The sequence below is a fragment of the Nerophis lumbriciformis genome, linkage group LG19 (assembly GCF_033978685.3).
Source record: "Nerophis lumbriciformis linkage group LG19, RoL_Nlum_v2.1, whole genome shotgun sequence".
Lineage (NCBI taxonomy): Eukaryota > Metazoa > Chordata > Actinopteri > Syngnathiformes > Syngnathidae > Nerophis > Nerophis lumbriciformis.
In genome coordinates, this window is record NC_084566.2 from 14,501,097 (window position 1) to 14,521,951 (window position 20,855).

At 38.0% G+C, this 20,855-nt stretch overlaps 1 protein-coding gene across 1 annotated transcript in view; it reads right to left on the reverse strand.

Moving 5' to 3' along the window:
* Positions 1-20,620, reverse strand: part of LOC133618807 (tensin-3-like) — a 68,228-nt gene extending 47,608 nt beyond the window's left edge. Inside the window, exons 1-3 of the mRNA XM_061979539.2 lie at positions 20,351-20,620; positions 4,790-4,957; positions 4,569-4,619 (exon numbers count right to left, since the gene is read on the reverse strand). Of these exons, the coding sequence (XP_061835523.1) occupies positions 4,569-4,619; positions 4,790-4,957; positions 20,351-20,365 (234 nt within the window). The 5' untranslated portion in view covers positions 20,366-20,620. The remainder of the gene's footprint in view (positions 1-4,568; positions 4,620-4,789; positions 4,958-20,350) is intronic.
* Between the last annotated feature and the right edge of the window lie 235 nt (positions 20,621-20,855).

Sequence of the window (20,855 nt, forward strand, 5' to 3'; positions counted from 1 at the left end):
TCAGTCCATCTTAGAGGAGCTCGGGCCCAGCGAAGCCGGCGGCGCTTCTGGGTGTTGTTGATAAATGGCTTTCGCTTTGCAGTGTTTTGTCAAAGAGGATTATTTGTGAATTCTACATTTTCAGAATGTGCTTTTTCCTAACTTGGCTGGAAGTAAAACAAAGAAAACACTCTGAAGTTGTCGTAGTTGTGTTTTTAAGTTATGCCATGATTTTACCCGTCCGGCCCATGTGGGAGTAGATTTTTTTTCTCCATGCGGCCTCTGAGCTAAAATTAGTTTGACAAGCCTGGTGTAGACAAAGCAGGAACAGCAACATGTAACGAAATATCAACTTTTCATTGCTCAAACAGCACATTCGTCATCCTCCCAACTACTGTAGCTCAGACCCACTTCTTGTTCCCGTCTACAGCCTTCTGGGTGATGTATTATATAAACATTTAGCAACACACCAACATCACCACTTCCTAGTTTACCATATTTTCCAGACTATAAGACGCACCGGTTTCGAAGCCAAACCCACTAAATTGTAGAAAAAAAGCCGCAGATATATACTGGTACGTTGTGAATGAGATTTTTAAATAGAACGATTTTGTAAATGTTTATTTGCATATCTTAATTGTTTACAAACAGTGCCTGTAACACGGCAGTAAAACAGCTGATCAAACAAAACAGAAAAGTCATTGATGTTTTTTTTTTATCCTTTATGAGATGGATAAGATGTTCTCCTTTATTTTCAAGATGTTTATCAGGATTTTTTATCAGGATTCTTCTTAAAGTGGATCATTTTATTACATTGTTTTGTTTATTTGCTTAATCCATTCCATATTTTAGCAGTTAGCAATGGAAAATTCATAGATTAGCCGCACCTTTGTATAAAGCTTGGGAAAAAAGCGGCGGCTTATAGCACAGAATAAAACGGTATATGTATCTATATGTGTATTTAATCTTTATTTATCCAAGTTAAGGCTATTAAGAACCAATTTTAATTTTCAATGCTGACCTAGCAGAGGCAACATTTGCATGACAGAGATATTGACGTCTATTATTTCCCAGCAACAATTAGCATTATACAGGTAAAAGCCAGTAAATTAGAATATTTTGAAAAACTTGATTTATTTCAGTAATTGCATTCAAAAGGTGTAACTTGTACATTATATTTATTCATTGCACACAGACTGATGCATTCAAATGTTTATTTCATTTAATTTTGATGATTTGAAGTGGCAACAAATGAAAATCCAAAATTCCGTGTGTCACAAAATTAGAATATTACTTAAGGCTAATACAAAAAAGGGATTTTTAGAAATGTTGGCCAACTGAAAAGTATGAAAATGAAAAATATGAGCATGTACAATACTCAATACTTGGTTGGAGCTCCTTTTGCCTCAATTACTGCGTTAATGCGGCGTGGCATGGAGTCGATGAGTTTCTGGCACTGCTCAGGTGTTATGAGAGCCCAGGTTGCTCTGATAGTGGCCTTCAACTCTTCTGCGTTTTTGGGTCTGGCATTCTGCATCTTCCTTTTTACAATACCCCACAGATTTTCTATGGGGCTAAGGTCAGGGGAGTTGGCGAGCCAATTTAGAACAGAAATACCATGGTCCGTAAACCAGGCACGGGTAGATTTTGCGCTGTGTGCAGGCGCCAAGTCCTGTTGGAACTTGAAATCTCCATCTCCATAGAGCAGGTCAGCAGCAGGAAGCATGAAGTGCTCTAAAACTTGCTGGTAGACGGCTGCGTTGACCCTGGATCTCAGGAAACAGAGTGGACCGACACCAGCAGATGACATGGCACCCCAAACCATCACCCAACCATGCAAATTTTGCATTTCCTTTGGAAATCGAGGTCCCAGAGTCTGGAGGAAGACAGGAGAGGCACAGGATCCACGTTGCCTGAAGTCTAGTGTAAAGTTTCCACCATCAGTGATGGTTTGGGGTGCCATGTCATCTGCTGGTGTCGGTCCACTCTGTTTCCTGAGATCCAGGGTCAACGCAGCCGTCTACCAGCAAGTTTTAGAGCACTTCATGCTTCCTGCTGCTGACCTGCTCTATGGAGATGGAGATTTCAAGTTCCAACAGGACTTGGCGCCTGCACACAGCGCAAAATCTACCCGTGCCTGGTTTACGGACCATGGTATTTCTGTTCTAAATTGGCCCGCCAACTCCCCTGACCTTAGCCCCATAGAAAATCTGTGGGGTATTGTGAAAAGGAAGATGCAGAATGCCAGACCCAAAAACGCAGAAGAGTTGAAGGCCACTATCAGAGCAACCTGGGCTCTCATAACACCTGAGCAGTGCCAGAAACTCATCGACTCCATGCCACGTCGCATTAACGCAGTAATTGAGGCAAAAGGAGCTCCAACCAAGTATTGAGTATTGTACATGCTCATATTTTTCATTTTCATACTTTTCAGTTGGCCAACATTTCTAAAAATCCCTTTTTTGTATTAGCCTTAAGTAATATTCTAATTTTGTGACACACGGAATTTTGGATTTTCATTTGTTGCCACTTCAAATCATCAAAATTAAATGAAATAAACATTTGAATGCATCAGTCTGTGTGCAATGAATAAATATAATGTACAACTTACACCTTTTGAATGCAATTACTGAAATAAATCAAGTTTTTCAAAATATTCTAATTTACTGGCTTTTACCTGTAGATTGCTCTCAACAGTTCAGAAATAATCTTAACGTGCGGGGGTAAATGTGTTGAAACATGAATTAATGTTTAACATAAACAAACACTTTTAAAGCATAAAACATACACGGAGAATGTCTGCAACTTGTGGACAACAGAGCAGACAGCAGACGATACGGAAACCTTTAGTGATGTTTTTTTCTGTAATTATAATGAATTATTAATATTATTATAATTACAGTAGTTATAATAAATCAAAACAGTACAGCAATTTGACAAAGAGCTCTGATTGTGTGCTTTTACTGCCATTTAACGAGTACAACATCAATATAGTATTTGTTATTACATTTTTGTTGAAATTGGCTGCTTTTTGAGGTTAAGGTCATAAGGAACACTGAAAACATTGATAACAAATTAATAAACTATGTGCTGTGTTAAGACAGAGACAAGACCTCCGTGTTTGGACACTATGTACTTATACGCTGCTCATTAGTGATAGTAATGTTACAAAATTTCATTGGTTTGAGTTTTTTCTTGCCCTGATGTGGGATCTGAGCCGAGGATGTCATTGTGGCTTGTGCAGCCCTTTGAGACACTTGTGATTTAGGGCTATAAGAATAAACTTTGATTGCTTTGATTGATTGAAAATGTGGACTGTTACGTTCATGCCTTGATTGTCAAAGATGTTGTTAATGCAACCTGTGACATTTATATTTAAAAAACATGCTTTTGATAATCTGTACATTTCGTGTTGTACTTATGACTGCATGGGAACACATGTTCTGGACACATATAAATATGCTGAAATTATTTGTATCCCCTTCTAACTTCATGTGTGATCAATGAAATTAGTCCCAATTCCCAGGTTTGGTTGTAGATTATGCTACATGTGTACAGAATAAACCACATGATGTTAGTAGATCAGTTGAGATGAATGAGTAAATTACATTAATAACATCCTGTCATTGGATTTTGATACTATTATTCATTTCATCTTTTGATAGATTAAAAATGAATACTACCGGGAGCATTTTAAAACTCAATTCCACCTATGAACAATATCACATAATTTATTCAGAAAGTATACATAATGACAAATGAAGATATAATACTATTAACATCAACATGTAAGTGTAAAAAACCATGATTTTTTTTTCACCTTTTCAGAATGTGCTTGGTCTATTTTTAAACAAAGAAAACAATCTGATGTTGTCTTTATTTTTAAGTTATCATGCCATGATTTTACCAGTCCGGCCCACTTGGGAATAGATTTTCCTCCATGTGGTCCCTGAGCTGAAATGTTTTTGACAAATGTTTGACAATCCTGGACTAGAGAAAGGAAACCGAGGGGTAACATGCTTCAGAATATCACAATGTGTTGGCTGCGCTCATACACCACCAACACCAAGCTTGACTGTAGGCAAGACAATTATCTTGCTACTATCTACTAATTACTAATAGAGGGTTGAACAAACCGTCATTATTAATCTTTATTGCTATACAAGCTGTACAGCGATTACTCTTAAATGTATCCAAATGTACTCTTTGTGGTATTGTCCTTGGAAGAGATGTACTGCTGTAACCCGCGAGCTATCAACCCGATAGCCAGCACTATTGAAATTTTCAGGAAGTGAGGTTTACCAACGTACACATGGCCCAGCTACACCGGCTTGCCACTGTTACACTCAACCCCCTAAACCTCAGTCACATCCGGGTCACGACACCACAGTAACCCCAATCTGGGTCGCCGGCCACGCAGGTTAGAGTGGTGCCGTGACCCGGATGAGACGGAGATTTAGGAGGGTGAGTGTAACGTGGAACAGAAAAAGCAGGGACTGAACCATGCAGGTTACACAATAGTGAATTGCTACATTGCAAAGGGTGTAACTGTGGAATACTATAACCTTTGTGAAGAAACAAAAACATACCTTCGGATTCATTTTTGACAGGTCGTGTCTTTTCTCTGACAGGTTGATAATCTGAGGAAAACAAGAAGTCAATTTGGCATTGATTCTGGATAACTAGCTAAAGTTACAGGTAAGGTCAGCCATGCCAAAAATCAATACTGCCAACATCCATGCAACAATGACATCAATAGTGTCTGCACTTTGACGCCAGGCTACAGCAACAAAACGTCAACATCACTCACCAGGTAATTGTCTGCATGCTTGGACTTGAGCATTCGAGTAACATCCTTCAGGTTGTGAGCGTAGATCTCTTCCAGGCATCCCCGGGGGAAGGACACGGCAATGATGCGCTCTGTAATATAAGTCAGGTCCAGCTCGTATCCCTCCTCCATGTTGAATCTGGGTCCCTCCTGTGGAAAAAGAGGAAATATACTCGTGAGTCACAAACCTTTCGCTTCACACCATCGCCACTTGCGACAGGTGACTTGGCTCGAGTAAATATTTGACGGTCAAAGTCCTGCTCCCTTGTCATTGTGTCCCAAGTTTCCCGCCGATATCTTTGGAAGAATGACCTCAATTCCAGATTGTGTCGTAGTGGCTGTGGTGTTTGCATAGAAACGGTCGACCGTTTAGAAAAACGAATAAGCAATGTATCAACATGTTTGTTTGGAGAGATTATAACCCCTATCTCTGCTGGAAAAACACACACTGAATTAGCGGCACAAGTTAGCAACAGTGTAGAAAAAAGGAGTTCCAGTTGATAAAAACCATATGGTTAGAAAATAGAATACCCAGAGAAAACCCAAGCACACATGCAAACTCCATGTTCCAACAAAGATACTAACTCTAGATATTTCATTCATTCATTTTGCTTTGTTTAACCAGGTAACAAAAACAGGTTTTATAAATACATAGAACAACAACAAAAAACAGTAGCACATTATATATATATATATATATATATATATATATATATATATATATATATATATATGTGTGTACAGTACAGGCCAAAAGTTTGAACATACCTTCTCATTCAATGCGTTTTCTTTATTTTCATGACAATTTACATTGTAGATTGTCACTGAAGGCATCAAAACTATGAATGAACACATGTGGAGTTATGTACTTAACAAAAAAAGGTGAAATAACTGAAAACATGTTTTATATTCTATTTTCTTCAAAATAGCCAGCCTTTGCTCTGATTACTGTTTTGCACACTCTTGGCATTCTCTCGATGAGCTTCAGGAGGTAGTCACCTGAAAGGGTTTTCACTTCACAGGTGTCATAGTTTTCATGCCTTCAGTGACCATCTACAATGTAAATAGTCATGAAAATAAAGAAAACGCATTCAAATGAGAAGGTGTGTCCAAAGTTTCGCCTGTACTGTATGTGTATATATATATATATATATATATATATATATATATATATATATATATATATATATATATATATATATAAAACACATTATAGTTAAAAGTACAAATTACTTACATCAACATAACAACACGCAATAGGTAAAACAATTAAAATGTTTCAATAAAAAAAAGTACAGTGCCCAATAGGACTAGTTTCCCTATCCTTTAAAATGGACTGAAATTTCCCCAAACTGGTCAGCTCAGGTAGCCTCAGGTCATTTTATAATCTGAAGACTTTTTTTTTTTTTTTTTACCAAGACTCATGTTGGCTCTAGGAATCAACACGCCAAAGAGTCCTGTGACCACAAACTGTAGCGCCTGGAGTCTCTACACATAAAATAATATAAATAGGTGGGAACCAGCCCAAGAAAGTATTTATAGAACAAAACCATCCATCAAGAAAATCTGCAAACAGACAAAGATGGACAGTTTGCCGTTGCATACAACGAGTCTATTTTGACGAAACAGTACTGTGTAAAATATCTGAAAGACAAACAATCACTGGTGTGATGGCTCAGATGGCCGGGCGGCCATCCAGAAACTTGAGGGTTCCTGAGATGAAGCTAGCTAGTCACTGCAGTTGTGTCCTTGGACAAGACACTTAACCCACTTTGCTCCCACCACCGCTCACACAGGTTAATAATACTAACTTTAAGTCCTTTGTAACCTTACAAATGTTGTTCATAGAAAGATTGAACAATTTTGGTCCCAGTATTGATCCCTGGGGTTCACCGCAAGATATCTCTAGCTCTGTTGATATATTTTCACATATTGCTTCCTGTTGGTTAAGTAGCTTCTAATCCAGTTTAAGACATTATTATTTGAATTATATTATTATAGACCATCTTATTTGATTAAAGTGCAACCAACACTTTAGGATAAATTAACTAGAGGAAACCTTTTCTGCTCACATTTTGAACATTTAAGCAATTTTCAGTAAACGTACACTAACCAATATTTTAACAGTAGATTTACCTGCTAATTAAAGTTCCCCAACCTGGCCATGTGTTCTCTGTCCTGGGGTCGCCGCTGAAGGACAATGCCCAAGTGTGTGGAAGTATGTATGCCCTCTCATCCCTGTTGATGGTGTTGATCCCTTGCTTCCTAATTTCCAAAGCCTCCTCGATCCATAGCTTGTATTTCCTTCTTTCTCATGAAATGACTTTTCCTTGACTGCCACTTGTTGTCGCCTCATGTATTGTTTCGGGTGTCAGTACCTTGCTCTGCTGTCACTTCCATAGTGTCAGCCGCGTCCATTGTGGCTTAAAATTGTGTTGTGGCATTATAATTTTGCGCCGTGTCGTTTGTCTGTGTTGTGGCTTTTGCACTCGTGCTGTAGCTGAAAGTTTTTGTGTTGTAATTTATGATATTGTCTTGTGGCGTTTCTTATGAACTTCCTCGACCGCCGAAGCTATCCGCCATTTTTGTTTTGATGACACCACAGACGGCAGACAGACTTGAACAACGATGAACGTCCTTTTTGGTAAAAGTGCCAAACTTCATCTTTGCAGTTATTAAATCCAACGTTTTCCTTTTTCTGAAATAAATCAAATCGACCGATTTCCTTTTAAAACGATCTTGGATCGATACCTATCTTCTGGAAGGCAAACTTGCCGAGCGCAGATTTACAATTACTTATGATTATTTACGTAATTTGAGGAATATATACTGTGTACATCGATACATCAATTACTCGTTACACCCCTAACATTCTGGTTGATATTGTTCTTCTTCAGACTGCAAACAACTTGATACTGAACCAACAGCACCTCTGCTGGTTGCGGCCAAGTAATGTGCTCAGTTGTTTCAAGATGTGATTATTCAAAATATCCACATTATTAATGCAGAAATGCAGAAAATTGGTGTGAGACAATCCAACTGAAAAATCTTGCTCAACCCTTCAAATATTGTACCTCCAATTGTGCCAAGAAATAGAGCGGCTGTCGGCATCGTAGTAAAACGTTACGACTAACAATAAATCATGAATTATTTGGAGTCAGGAAGATTTTTTGACACATGGTAGGGATTGTGTCGAAACAAAAAGTGCACAAACAGTTTTCCCGAATGAAGGCCAAAAGATATAATCATCCTTCACAAGTGCTCCTAAATTTTTTGCTGTGATTGAACTATTGAGAGTCAAGAATGTTTCTGACAGTTGATTCTGAAATGACTGCAGGCTGCAGCCCAGCACTTTGAAGAGGAGGCGGGAGAGCCATAAAGCGGGAACGTTTCAGCCGAGGCTTAAACTGAGCCTCCCAGCGGAATGAAAGAGGCCATGTGTCTGAAGAGGTCGTCACTCGGGGAAAACAGAGCTGGGTGTTTGGTAAGTGTGTGTGTGTGTGTGTGTGGAAGCCTGGCCAAGAGGTCCTTAGGGATTGTTGAAACTAATGGTGGGGTTAGCTTATTTCCCTTGAGACTCCCAAGAAAAAACTGTTGACTAATGGGAAATTAATGAACAGGTTGGCCAGTACTTGGGGTCTGCGTATCTCCAGGGCAGGGATGAGAAACGGGGGCTTTGTACTGTTTCGAATGTGTCAAAGTGCTTTGCTAACCAAAGATTAGATGGAAATCTAAGCAACACTTAACCTCTATGTGACCTAGTGTTGTGAAAGTCTTAGTTTATTTGATGTTCCAATCAGAAAGGAGAAAAAATGCTTCACGTAGGAGTAAATCATGACTTAGCTTGAGTAGAAAGGTGACAAGTACACCATCCAAATTGTAAACTTTCGCACGTATTGTTTACTGAGAAATGTCGGGGTGAGGGAAAAAAAGCATTTACTTTGATCTGTCCACATAATTAAATTTGGTTTTTTTCCATGTACCAATGCTGCACAAAGTAGTTTTTGTGTAATCCTGCATTCCAGGGATAGACATTAATTCCTTAAGTGGTACCTCAACTTAAGAGTGTTTTTTAGATAAGAGCTGTCTCTCAGTCAATTGTTGTTCAATTGCAAGCAGAAATGTTTGGTTACAAGCATCGCCGCCATTAGTTGGCGTTGCAAACGTTACAATGAACCCCGTAAGATCCGACTAAAACATTCAGTCTTACATGTCAGCATTAGCTTCTCGCTAGAGATCAATGGAACTTTGTTTTCCAACCGTGGTAAGGAAGAAAGTGAGTGTAAAGGACAGTGCTGTGAACGAGTAGATGATATATATTGATATTGGCTGTTCGTCTGCACCATACTGAAGCAGAAGAAGTCTAACGTCAGCCAAAATGTTAAAATGATATCTAAATGGCAGACATTTTTCCATGAAAATAATGAGAAGCTGCTGATGGTGTGTGTGATGGAGCAGCAGCTCACAGGAAATACCGCAGAAGTATTATATTACTTTGTAAAGGTTATTTGTATTATTTGTAGTACATTCTATTATATTGTGTTTGTAGAATGTGTCTTATTTAAAAGTTTGTTTTTCTTTTTAAAAGGCATGTCACATGTTAAAATTATTCTGTCTTGGAGGGGCTAAGATCAATTATATTCAATACATTTCAATGGGTGGCATTGATTTGAAATATGCGTATTTTGAATCAAGAGCTTTGTCACTGAACCAATTAAGCTTGTAAGTTGAGTTGGAAAGACGCATCGGTTAATTTCTAATGTTTTAATGCAATAGGAGAATCACTTTTGGAATATTCTAAACTCCTGTGGTCCGTGAAAGAGTTGTGCATAGCTCAACGTCCCGAAGCAAATGTCTGGCTGTGATGTTTCAAACTACCGGAAACTGAATCAACAAGGAGTGTACTGCCAATCAAAAAATGTTGAAACTATGTACACAACATTCCAAAACCTCCTTAGTTTATCACAGACATGTTAAAAATACATTTCCAACAGAAGTGACTACCGGTAATCTGCCAATTACTGATATAAAAAACTAAGCCATACATTTGCATGTTTTAACTGGTGGCCTAACACTGATTTAAACCCCAGCCTTATCCGAGACCCCCTACTCCCATCCATCATTAGATTAGACATGAACAACTTGCCCCAGCACGCACTAGAAAAGAATTGCCCTTTAATTTGCTTTGACTGCTTTTGTTTTGGTATGAGGCACAACATTATCTCACAAAGGCAGAAGAAGCCGTGTGCCAAGCAGCTAGAAAATCCCGAGGCCACCCATGGCACTTGTGGCGAGAGTTAGGATGGCGGAGGGTCGAGGACAGGCAGAACAAAGACAACTCGAGATCAGGTCTGCCGAGAACAAGCTCTGACAGGTTTATTAAGGCCAGGATGTTTGGGGGATTAGGGTGTGTCTGCACCCCCCCACCAAATACCCCTGCAGGCAAGAGTTTGACTAGGCTGCATGGGTGCACGACATGGCCCCCAAAAAGTTATATTTATAGGTAAAACTTCCAGGAAGGGACATATATAAAAGGTTTTAGTGTAGACATACCTCTACTAAGAGGAGCCACTCCCTTCACCTGGCCACTAACGTTATGGAATATTCCATACAAACAGCTTCATGATCTAAAACAGGGATGTCAAACTCGTTTTCATTGAGGCCCACATGACAGTTATGGCTGCCATCAGAGGGCCGCTTGTAACAGCGAATAATGTATGAATTTGCCTCTGGATTTCATTATTAATTATATAAATTGTTTTAAGTAGACTGTCGATTTTACAGTAAAATCTTTACATTTACAAAATGTTACTGTAAAATATAGTGTTTTTTTAAATTTTTTACAATATTTTACGGTAAATGGAAAAACTGTTTTTTGGGGGGGTTTACGGAAAAAGCTGGCAGCTTAGTTGCCAGAATTTCCGTGTTAAATGTACATTGTTTTTTACAACATTATATTGTGAATGGAAAAACAGTACGAGTTATTTTTTTCATTCTGGCATCTTAGCTACCAGTTGTTGTACCCTAAAAACAAATGTACTGTCTTTCCATTTACAGTAATACTCTGTTAAAAACAACAACCGTAGATTTTACAGTCAAAAACTGGCAGATCAGTCAACAGAATTTTATTGAAACATTTTTTTTTTGTTCTTTTCAATTTACAGTAATATGCTGTAAAAAACTAAGTTTGATGGATAGTTTGCTGTAAAGTTAAGTATTTTTATTTAGACAAAAACATGTTTGGAAAGTATGATAATATACTGTGATATTTGTTGCAATATTGGATACTTTTAAAGTTTAAAATGTATGCAATTTCAAGCAGTACATGTATTTTTCTGTCAAAATGAAAAAAATCAATTACATTTAGTGAGAAAATATTAAACACTTTATCGACACATATCATTTACAGGCGTTTGCGGGCCAGATACAATGATGTCGCGGGCCAGATCTGGCCCCCGGGCCTTGAGTTTGACACTAGTGATCTAAAAGTTCCAATTCCACATCTTCGGAGATAACGTTCAAATCCAGGCCTGATCGTATGGACGTTGGTCCCGCGGCTGTTTTTATTTTTGGAGTTCATTGTGGTGACAAGAGTTGGCAGAAACCTTGCATACTTGTCAAAGAAAGGCTCTCCGCATAATGGGTTGAACCGCGGGTATGTTTGTTTGTGTCTGAGTCTGCCGGTTGCTACACGTCAGGCTGTGTTTTCCATCGGCGATGTCAGCGTGGTCATCATCATCATCATCGTGCAGATTGATCGTACATTTTTGTGAAAATGACTCACGGAAACAGAAAAGACAAACTTAAGGAAGCAAGAAATTGTTGTTCTACATAATGTATGCCTGGTATTGACTTTGTTTTGACCATTAAAGAAGCAATTTTGGGCTTAGATCGGGGGTGGGCAAACAACACTAAACGTTGGTCGCTTTACTCCGGCCCGCCAGATATTAAAACAGAATTGAGCAAAGATCTGTTTTGAGAATTGCCATAACAAAACTGATACTAAACTTCGACGCACTGGAAAAAATGGGTGGTCAACAACACTGCTCCCACTAAAAGAGATCGTAAGTGTTAACCATTTAATACTATTTGCACACTGAAAAAAGCCTCATACCCAAAAATGTGTTGCTCTTTAAAAAATGACTCCAAAATTAAACTCAACACTAGCCACCCATAAATGAGTTACTCATTGAAAAACAACCCAAAAATGGTGCGTAATTCTGAAAACCCAGAAACTGAGTTAAAATAATACCTTTATAACCCAAAAAATGTGTTGCTCTTTATAAAAATAATTCCAAAATTTAACTCAACACTAACAACCCAAAAATGAGTTACTCATTGAAAAACAACCCAAAAATGGTGCGTAGTTTTGAAAACCCAGACATTGAGTTAAAATAATACCCTTATAACCCCAAAAATGTGTTTCTCTTTATAGAAAATAACACCAGCAACCCATAAACTGGGTTACCAAAATAACCGAGCATTTGTTTAGTGTGCATGTATCTTTGATGATATATTGTTGAAAATAGATGTATTATGATGAAAATAGCCCATGTTAAAGAAGCCTTAGTTCCAACAGATATGATAGGCTTTGTGTGCTCGCCCGGCCCCTCTGTCAAATTTCAAAAGCCAATGTGGCCCCTGAGCCAAAACGTTGGCCCACTCCTGGCTTAGATAGTCGAGTGTTAATGTCACACTGCGAGTTCCCAATGCCTAACCTGAAACGATGCAATTACTATGGTAACTTCCTCTTTGTTCGTAATCTGTTCAGGTCAGACGAAGATCAAATCGACAGAAAACTGAATCCATTTTAATAATGAAAAACACCTAAAAATATAACACATTTTTTGAGAATAATCATAGTTCTACATGCTGAAAAAAAACACAAAGTACAGTACAGGCCAAAAGTTTGGACACAACTTCTCATTCAATGCGTTTTCTTTATTTTCATGACTATTTACATTGTAGATTGTCACTGAAGGCATCAAAACTATGAATGAACACATGTGGAGTTATGTACTTAACAAAAAAAGGTGAATAACTGAAAACATGTTTTATATTCTAGTTTCTTCAAAATAGCCACCCTTTGCTCTGATTTCTGCTTTGCACACTCTTGGCATTCTCTCGATGAGCTTCAAGATATCAAAATCAAATTACAGGATGTTATGGACCACACAGCTGCTGTGCCCTTCACTTCACAGGTGTGCTTGAAGCTCATCAAGAGAATGCCAAGAGTGTGTAAAACAGTAATCAGAGCAAAGGGTGGCTATTTCGAAGAGACTAGAATATAAAACATGTTTTCAGTTATTTCACCTTTTTTTGTTAAGTACATAACTCCACATGTGTTCATTCATAGTTTTGATGCCTTCAGTGACAATCTACAATGTAAATAGTCATGAAAATAAAGAAAACACATTGAATGAGGTGTGTACAAACCTTTGGCCTGTACTGTATATTCAAACTATATTCAAATGACAATGACATGGATACATTAATATTAGAGCTGTCAAACGATTACATTTTTAAAATCATATTTATCATAGTTAATTTGTGTGCATAATTTACATTAACTTTTTAAAAAAAGACCCAATCATTTGACACGGATGCAAATTTTGCCCGAATATCATCGATGGATATTTTCTAAATGTTTTACTTCAATGCCCTACGTTGATTTGTTAAAATCTTGCTAAAATGTTTATCTTAAGTTTAGACAGGGTGTATTTTGAGGTGAAATTTGCCAGTGAGCACACTAGTTGGGGTCTCCTCACTCATCTTTGCTAGGCTGCTAGTCTGCACCATACTGAAGCAGAATATGTGTAAAACCAGCCAAGGATGTTAAAATAATTTCTAAATGGCGTAAAAATTTTTCCATGAAAATATGGAGAAGCTGCTGATTGTGTGTTTGACGGAGAAGCAGCTCAAAAGAGATAAATGCCGTGTATTATTATTACTTACCAGAATTACTGTAGTTGTCTATTATATTGTTTTACATACTGAATTTCTTATCTAAAAAAATGTTTTTTTAAAAGCATGTCACATGTTGAAATCGTGGTGTTTTAGGGGGCCAAGCATGGAATAAATTGATTTCAATCGACCACGCTGTACCGGAATACAAGATTTTCTGCGTAGAACCAATTAAAATTGTATCCAGAGATCAATAAGTTCTTAAGGAAGAAGTTTTTAAATTGTTTTTTTGGTGTTTGTTTCTCAAGCCCATTGGGCGATGTGAGACATTTTAAGTCAATCCTACTTATGGGGTCAAACATTGAGGTGTATTAAAATACGTAACATACTAAAACACAATAAATCAGGCAAATAGTTTAGTATTTAGAGAATTTAGAAAAGTGTGTTAAAATTAACGTTAGTGTACTGCAGAAAGTGTTGATCTTACAACCAAAACAGCCAATCCTAAAAAACACAGGAAGTCTGCACTAAATTTAGACAGCGTCATGTCATTGTTCTACGAGCAGTGCTTGACCTTCTGGCTTTAGATTCCTGCTGGCACAGGAGTTCAAAACTAATAGCCACCTTTACAACTGTGATGCCACCTTCCCGCGTCTCTAATAGTCCAACAGAGGGGTCGGCAACCCAAAATATTGAAAGAGCCATATTGGACCGACAAAATTAAAAGCCTTATTTAAGTGTTGTAATGACGTGTCTATATTAGCTTTAATAGCCTACTATCAAAATGTGTACTGTATGTGTCGCAGGCTGACGCTAATCTTCGTTGACAGAAATGTTGAAATTTAATAATTATTCTATATATTTTTACAAAATTGGAAAACATTAGTAAATCAGAGGCTTCTCAGAAGGTAAGATCACTCCTCTAAATTACTGTCTTAGAATGGCCAAATGTATAGATGTGTGTGTCCAAGATAAAGGAAACTGCAGGCTTTCTTCTTCTAATGGACTTATTAAAATATTTGCAAGCTGGGTACAGTTTGCGGTGGTCTGGAACAACATGGCACACAAACAACTATCAGAAATGCAGCCACTATTCCATACAGATAATGTGTCATGAGACATGCAAATATAAATTAAATATACAGAGGACATACTGTAGGTAAAGGAAAGTCAATTAACTCAAATTTACCTACAAACGAGGCATAATGATGCAATATTTACCTACAGCTAGCCTAAATAGCAACTTAGCATCGATTAACTTGCAGCAATGCAGTGACCAAATATGCCTGATTAGCAGTCCACACAAGTCAATAACATCAACAAAGCTCACCTTTGTTCATTCAGGCACAGCATAAAAAATTGGGTGGACAAAATGAGACAAAGAAGGAGTGGCATAAAACACGTCTTTCTCTCGCAGCACCAGAGAAAGTTATACATGTAAACAAACTACAGTGAGTTCAAGGACCGCCAAAATTAGTAAGACAAAACGGCACTAGTGAAGCATGTTTCCTGCAAGCTGAACAACTGACATAAACAAAACCATAACAAGCAGAAAAGCCCACTAATTGGGTGACTTGGTATTTTGTTGACATGCTAACGCTGGAAGGCTAACATGTAGTTTTTGCTAATGTTAGAACTCTAGCATACTTACATTAACATGCTAACTTTTTAGTTGAATTTACGTTTTTTTTTTAAATTAGACAGCCATACACCTTACAGTCATATAAGTTAGTATGTGACACTTGTCAACGGTTAGCATGCTAGCACGCTAACTTAAAGTGCTAACTTTTTTTGCAAATTTTAAAAAAATTTCTATAATTCCACAGCCATACACTTTATGGTCATATAACTTGGTATGTGAAACATGCTAACTGTTAACATGTTTACGTTATCATGCTAGCATGCTAACATGAATGTGCTAGCTTTTTGAGCTAATTTTGCAACCGTTTACCCTCGAGTAATATAACTCTGTATGTGACACTTGTTAACTGTTAGTGTGCTAATGTTAGCACGCTTGCATTAAAGTGCTACCTTTTTTTGCACTTTTTACACTATTTACTCTAATTTCGCAGCCATAAACCTAACAGTCATATAACTTGGTATGTGACTCATGTTACCTGTTAGCATGCTAACATTTACAGAAAGTGTTGGCCTTACAACCAACATAGCCAATCCTAAAAAACACAGGAAGTCTGCACTAAATTCCCTAATAGTCCAACATGTGCCCTCCAGACTGCAGCGAAACACGTGCAAAGTGACATAACAAGAGAGGGACAAGGCCAGAGTTTGGTCCGGCCTTTCCCGGTCGTGTCCTCATGGCTCTCATACTCGTGGCTGTAACGCCCTTTTCCTGCAAGCTGAACAACAGACATCAACAAAACCATAAAAACTAAAGCAGAAAAGGCCACTAATTGGGTGACTTGGTATTTTTAGAAAGTTTATATGCTAACGCTGGAAGGCTAACAAGTAGTTTTTACAATTTTTATGAAGGGGGGGATGAAAAATAAATCAGCAACTCCTAAAGTACTCCGCTATTTCCCTTCTGTATCCTAAGGTCATGGTGGAATGTGTCTCAAAATGGATTACATTCCAACTCTCAATCCATGTTACTTTAATCGCTTACACATGTCAGCCAGGATTGTGCTGTTGTTACATTGTTAGACACAGTTCTTGGCCCAAGGGGGACATACAGTGCATCCGGAAAGTATTCACAGCGCTTCACATTTTGTTATGTTACAGCCTTATTCCAAAGTGGAATATAATCATATTTGCCCTCAAAATTCTAGGCACAATACACCATAATGACAATGTGAAAAGTTTTGGGGTTTTTTAATTTGCAAATGTAATTAATATTTACAGCCTTTGCTCAATACTTATTGCAGCAATTACAGCTTCAAGTATTTTAGAATGTGATGCCACAAGATTGGCCCACCTATCTTTGGGCAGTTTCGTCCATTCCTTTTTGCAACACCATCAGACTGGATGAAAAGTGCTGTTTTTTATCTGGGAAGTCTCTGTACATTGCTGCATTCATCTTTCCCTCTATCCTGACTCGTCTGAAAAAACATCCCCACACCTTAATGATGACACCACCATGCTTCACTGTAGGGATGGTATCGGCCTGGTGATTAGCGGTGCCTGGTTTCCTCCAAACATGACACCTGGTATTCACGCCAAAGAGTTCAATGTTTGTCTCATCAGACCAGAGAGTCTTTCAGGTGCATTTTGGCAAACTTTTTACGAAGAAATGGCTTCCGTCTCCACTTTACTATACAGACCAGATTGGTGGATTGCTCCAGAGATGGCTGTCCTTCTGGAAGGTTATCCTCTCTCCACAGAGGAATGCTGTAGATCTGACAGAGTGATAGCCTACTATCAAAATGACTATGTGTCGCAGGCTGAAGCAAATCTTCGTTGACAGAAATGTTGAAATATAATATTTATTCTACGCATTTTTACAACATTAGAAACCATTAGTAAATCAGAGGCTACTCAGAAGGTGAGCGAACTCTTGGAAATGAAATTTTAATGGCCAAAGGTATAGATGTGTGTGTCCAAGTTAAAGGACACGGCAGGCTGTCTTCTTTTAATATATTTATTATAATCTTTGGCAAGCTAGGTAATGTTTGTTGTGGTTTGGAACAACATGGCACACAAACAACTATCTGAAATGCAACCAATATTACATACAGCTAATGTGTCATGAAACATGCAAAGCTGAACTATATACAAACTAAAAATTAACTAACTAAAAAATGTACTAAAAAATAAACAAAATGATATACAAAGAGGATAACAGTTAAGGATATTAAATAAGCTCAAATATACCTACAAATGTGGCATAATGATGCAATATGTACATACAGCTAGCCTAAATAGCATGTTAGCATTGATTAGCTTGCAGTCATGCACTGACCAAATATGCCTGATTAGCACTCCAACAAGTCAATAACATCAACAAAGTGCACCTTTGTGCATTCACGCACAGCATAAAACGTTTGGTGGACAAAATGAGACAAAGAAGGAGTGGAAGATTTTACATGTAAACAAACTGTTGCATCACAGTCCACACTATGGTGAGATCAAGATCATTTGCAAAAAACAACAACATTTTTACATTGTCATTAGGGGGTATTGTCTGGAGAATTTTGAGAACAAAAATGAACTTATTCCATTTTGGAATAGGACCGTAACATAAAAAAATGTGGATACTTTCCGGATGCACTTTATATTGTTCATAGTCCTCTGACTTCTAAAATAGAAGCAACAAAAGCCAGTAATTGACAGTTGAAAAATATGTTTCCTGTCTGGCTTGGTCTTTAATTATGGAGAATGTTTAAAGCAGGGGTGTCAAACGTAAGGCCCGAGGGCTGGATCAGGCCCGCGAACAGGTTTTATCCGGCCCGCGAGATGAGTTTGGTAAGTATAAATATGAGCCAAATTTTTGAAATGAAAGAAACTGCTGTTCTAAATGTGTCCGCTAGATGTCGCGATAGCAATTATTTGTATCTTTGTAGATGATGCTACATCATGATACTAGTACATCAGTCGAGGAAAATGAGCAAACTATATATACAACATACTATAATTTGATTTTGATATTATTTTTCTATCTTAATAGATTGAAAATTAACACCAATGAGTTGACAGGCGGTAGAAAATGGATGGGTGGATGGAGTTGACTGATGAACATTATCACATAATTTATTCAGAAAGTATAAACAACAACAAATAAAGGTAGAATACTATTAACCGCCACATGTGTAAAAAAAACAAAAAAAACATTATGATTTGTACATTTTCAGAATGTGCGCGTTTCATTTTTTAAACAAAGAAAACAATCTGAAGTTGTCTTGATTTTTAAGTTATCGTGCCGTGATTTTACCAGTCCGGCCCACTTGGGAGTAGATTTTTCTTCATGTGGCCCCCGATCTAAAATGAGTTTGACACCCCTAAACTACATAAATAACATCCTGTAATTTGATTTTGGTATTTTTTTTATCTTGATAGATTGAAACTTAACACCAATGAGTTGACTGATGAACATTATCACATAATTTATTTAGAAAGTATAAATAACAACAAATAAAGGTAGAATACTTTTAACCGCAACATGTAGAGTAAGTGTAAAAAAACAAAAAAAACATTATGATTTGTACATTTTCAGAATATGCGCGTTTCATTTTTTAAACAAAGAAAACAATCTGAAGTTATTTTTAAGTTATCGTGCCGTGATTTTACCAGTTTGGCCCACTTGGGAGTATATTTTTCTCCATGTGGCCCCCGATCTAAAATGAGTTTGACACCCCTGAACTACATAAATAACATCCTGTAATATGATTTTGATATTTATTTTTTTTATATCTTGATAGATTGAAACTTAACACCAATGAGTTGACTGATGAACATTATCACATAATTTATTCAGAAAGTATAAATAACGACAAATAAAGGTTGAATGCTATTAACCGCAACATGTACAGTAAGTGTAAAAAAAAACAACAACATTATTATTTGTACATTTTCAGAATGTGTGTGTTCCATTTTTTAAACAAAGAAAACAATCTGAAGTTGTCTTTATTTTTAAGTTATCTTGTATGGTTTTTTACACGTGCAGATACATGACAAATGTTAAAACTGTTGCTTGTAAACGTTGCTTAAACCAGCGGTGTCAAACGTAAGGCACGAGGGCCGGATCAGGCCCGCGAACAGGTTTTATCCGGCCCGCGGGATGAGTTTGCTAAGTATAAAAATGAGCCGAAGTTTTTGAATGAAAGAAACTGCTGTTCTAAATGTGTCCACTAGATGTCGTAATAGCAATTCTTTGTATCTATGTAGATGCTACATATGTAAAAAAAAATAAACCACATGTTAGTAAATCAGTTGAGGAAAATGAGCAAACTACATAACATCCTGTAATTTGATTTTGATATTTTTTTATCTTGATGGATTGAAAATTAACATAAGTATACATAACGACAAATAAAGGTAGAATACTATTAACCGCAACATGTATGTGTAAAAAAACAACAAACATTACGATTTGTACATTTTCAGAATGTGCTTGTTCTTTTTTAAACAAAGAAAACAATCCGAAGTTGTCTTTATTTTTAAGTTATCGTGCCGGGATTTTACCAGTCCGACCCACTTGAGAGTAGATTTGTCTTCATGTGGCCCCCGATCTAAAATGAGTTTGACACCCCTGGTTTAAAGGGAGCAGTTTGCTCAAAAACTGACCGAAAGCAGACCGTTACGTGTCATTGAAGTGATGACCACCCTCGAACGCAACACAGCAGCTGTGTGCTCCATAAAAAGGTCCACCACCAGTAAATCAAACCAAAAGTCCCCCCAAAAAGAGAGCCCTTGTTGCCACTTAAAGTTGTCCACAATAATGGCAGCATATGTTTCACATTATGAGCAAGGAAGTGAGTCACAGAATGTTCAATAACCAGAATAAAAAACGTTGAAAGACTGCTGTGTCCTGGAAGAACACACCTTAGTGAGACACTGCCAAGGTAAACACTGAGACCCGAGGAAGGACCCAAGAAAAGACTCCACTGTGCTCACTTGTTGTGTGGAGTTCTCCTGCGGGTAATGATTGACTGTGTGGGGGAAACAAGGAGGAAAGTTCAGCCTTACCTTGGCGGACAGCATGGAAGCAACTTGCTTGGCCGTCCTTTGTCAGTCAGGAGGTCAAAGAGCCCTCAGCTCGTCAGTCAACTCGCTCATCCCAGCCCCTTTTTTTTGCACGAGCAAGATGGACCCCGAAGACCTCTTGAGTTTTCTTGCACAGAAGCGCCACTGCAGCACACTTCTTTCAGCAGTCGGAGCTGCGCGCTGCAGCCGCCACAAGTCCGGGCTTGGATGGTCCTCCCACCGGCTGTACCTCCTCCCCCCTTCACCCAGCAGCCGGCCTCCTCTCTCCGGTTGTTCACACGCACACTTCCTCCAGACACCCCCACAGGACGAGCCTCCCGCCCCCATGCCCCACGCGTAGACCTCAACGTGCATGGATTCACGGCAGTGCGCCCTCTAGCGCAGTCCTGCAGCATTGCATTCAGTCGTATTTGTTTTTATTAGCCTATATCAGGAGTCGCCAACCCAAAAGAGCCATATTGGACCAAAAATACAACAACAAAAATCT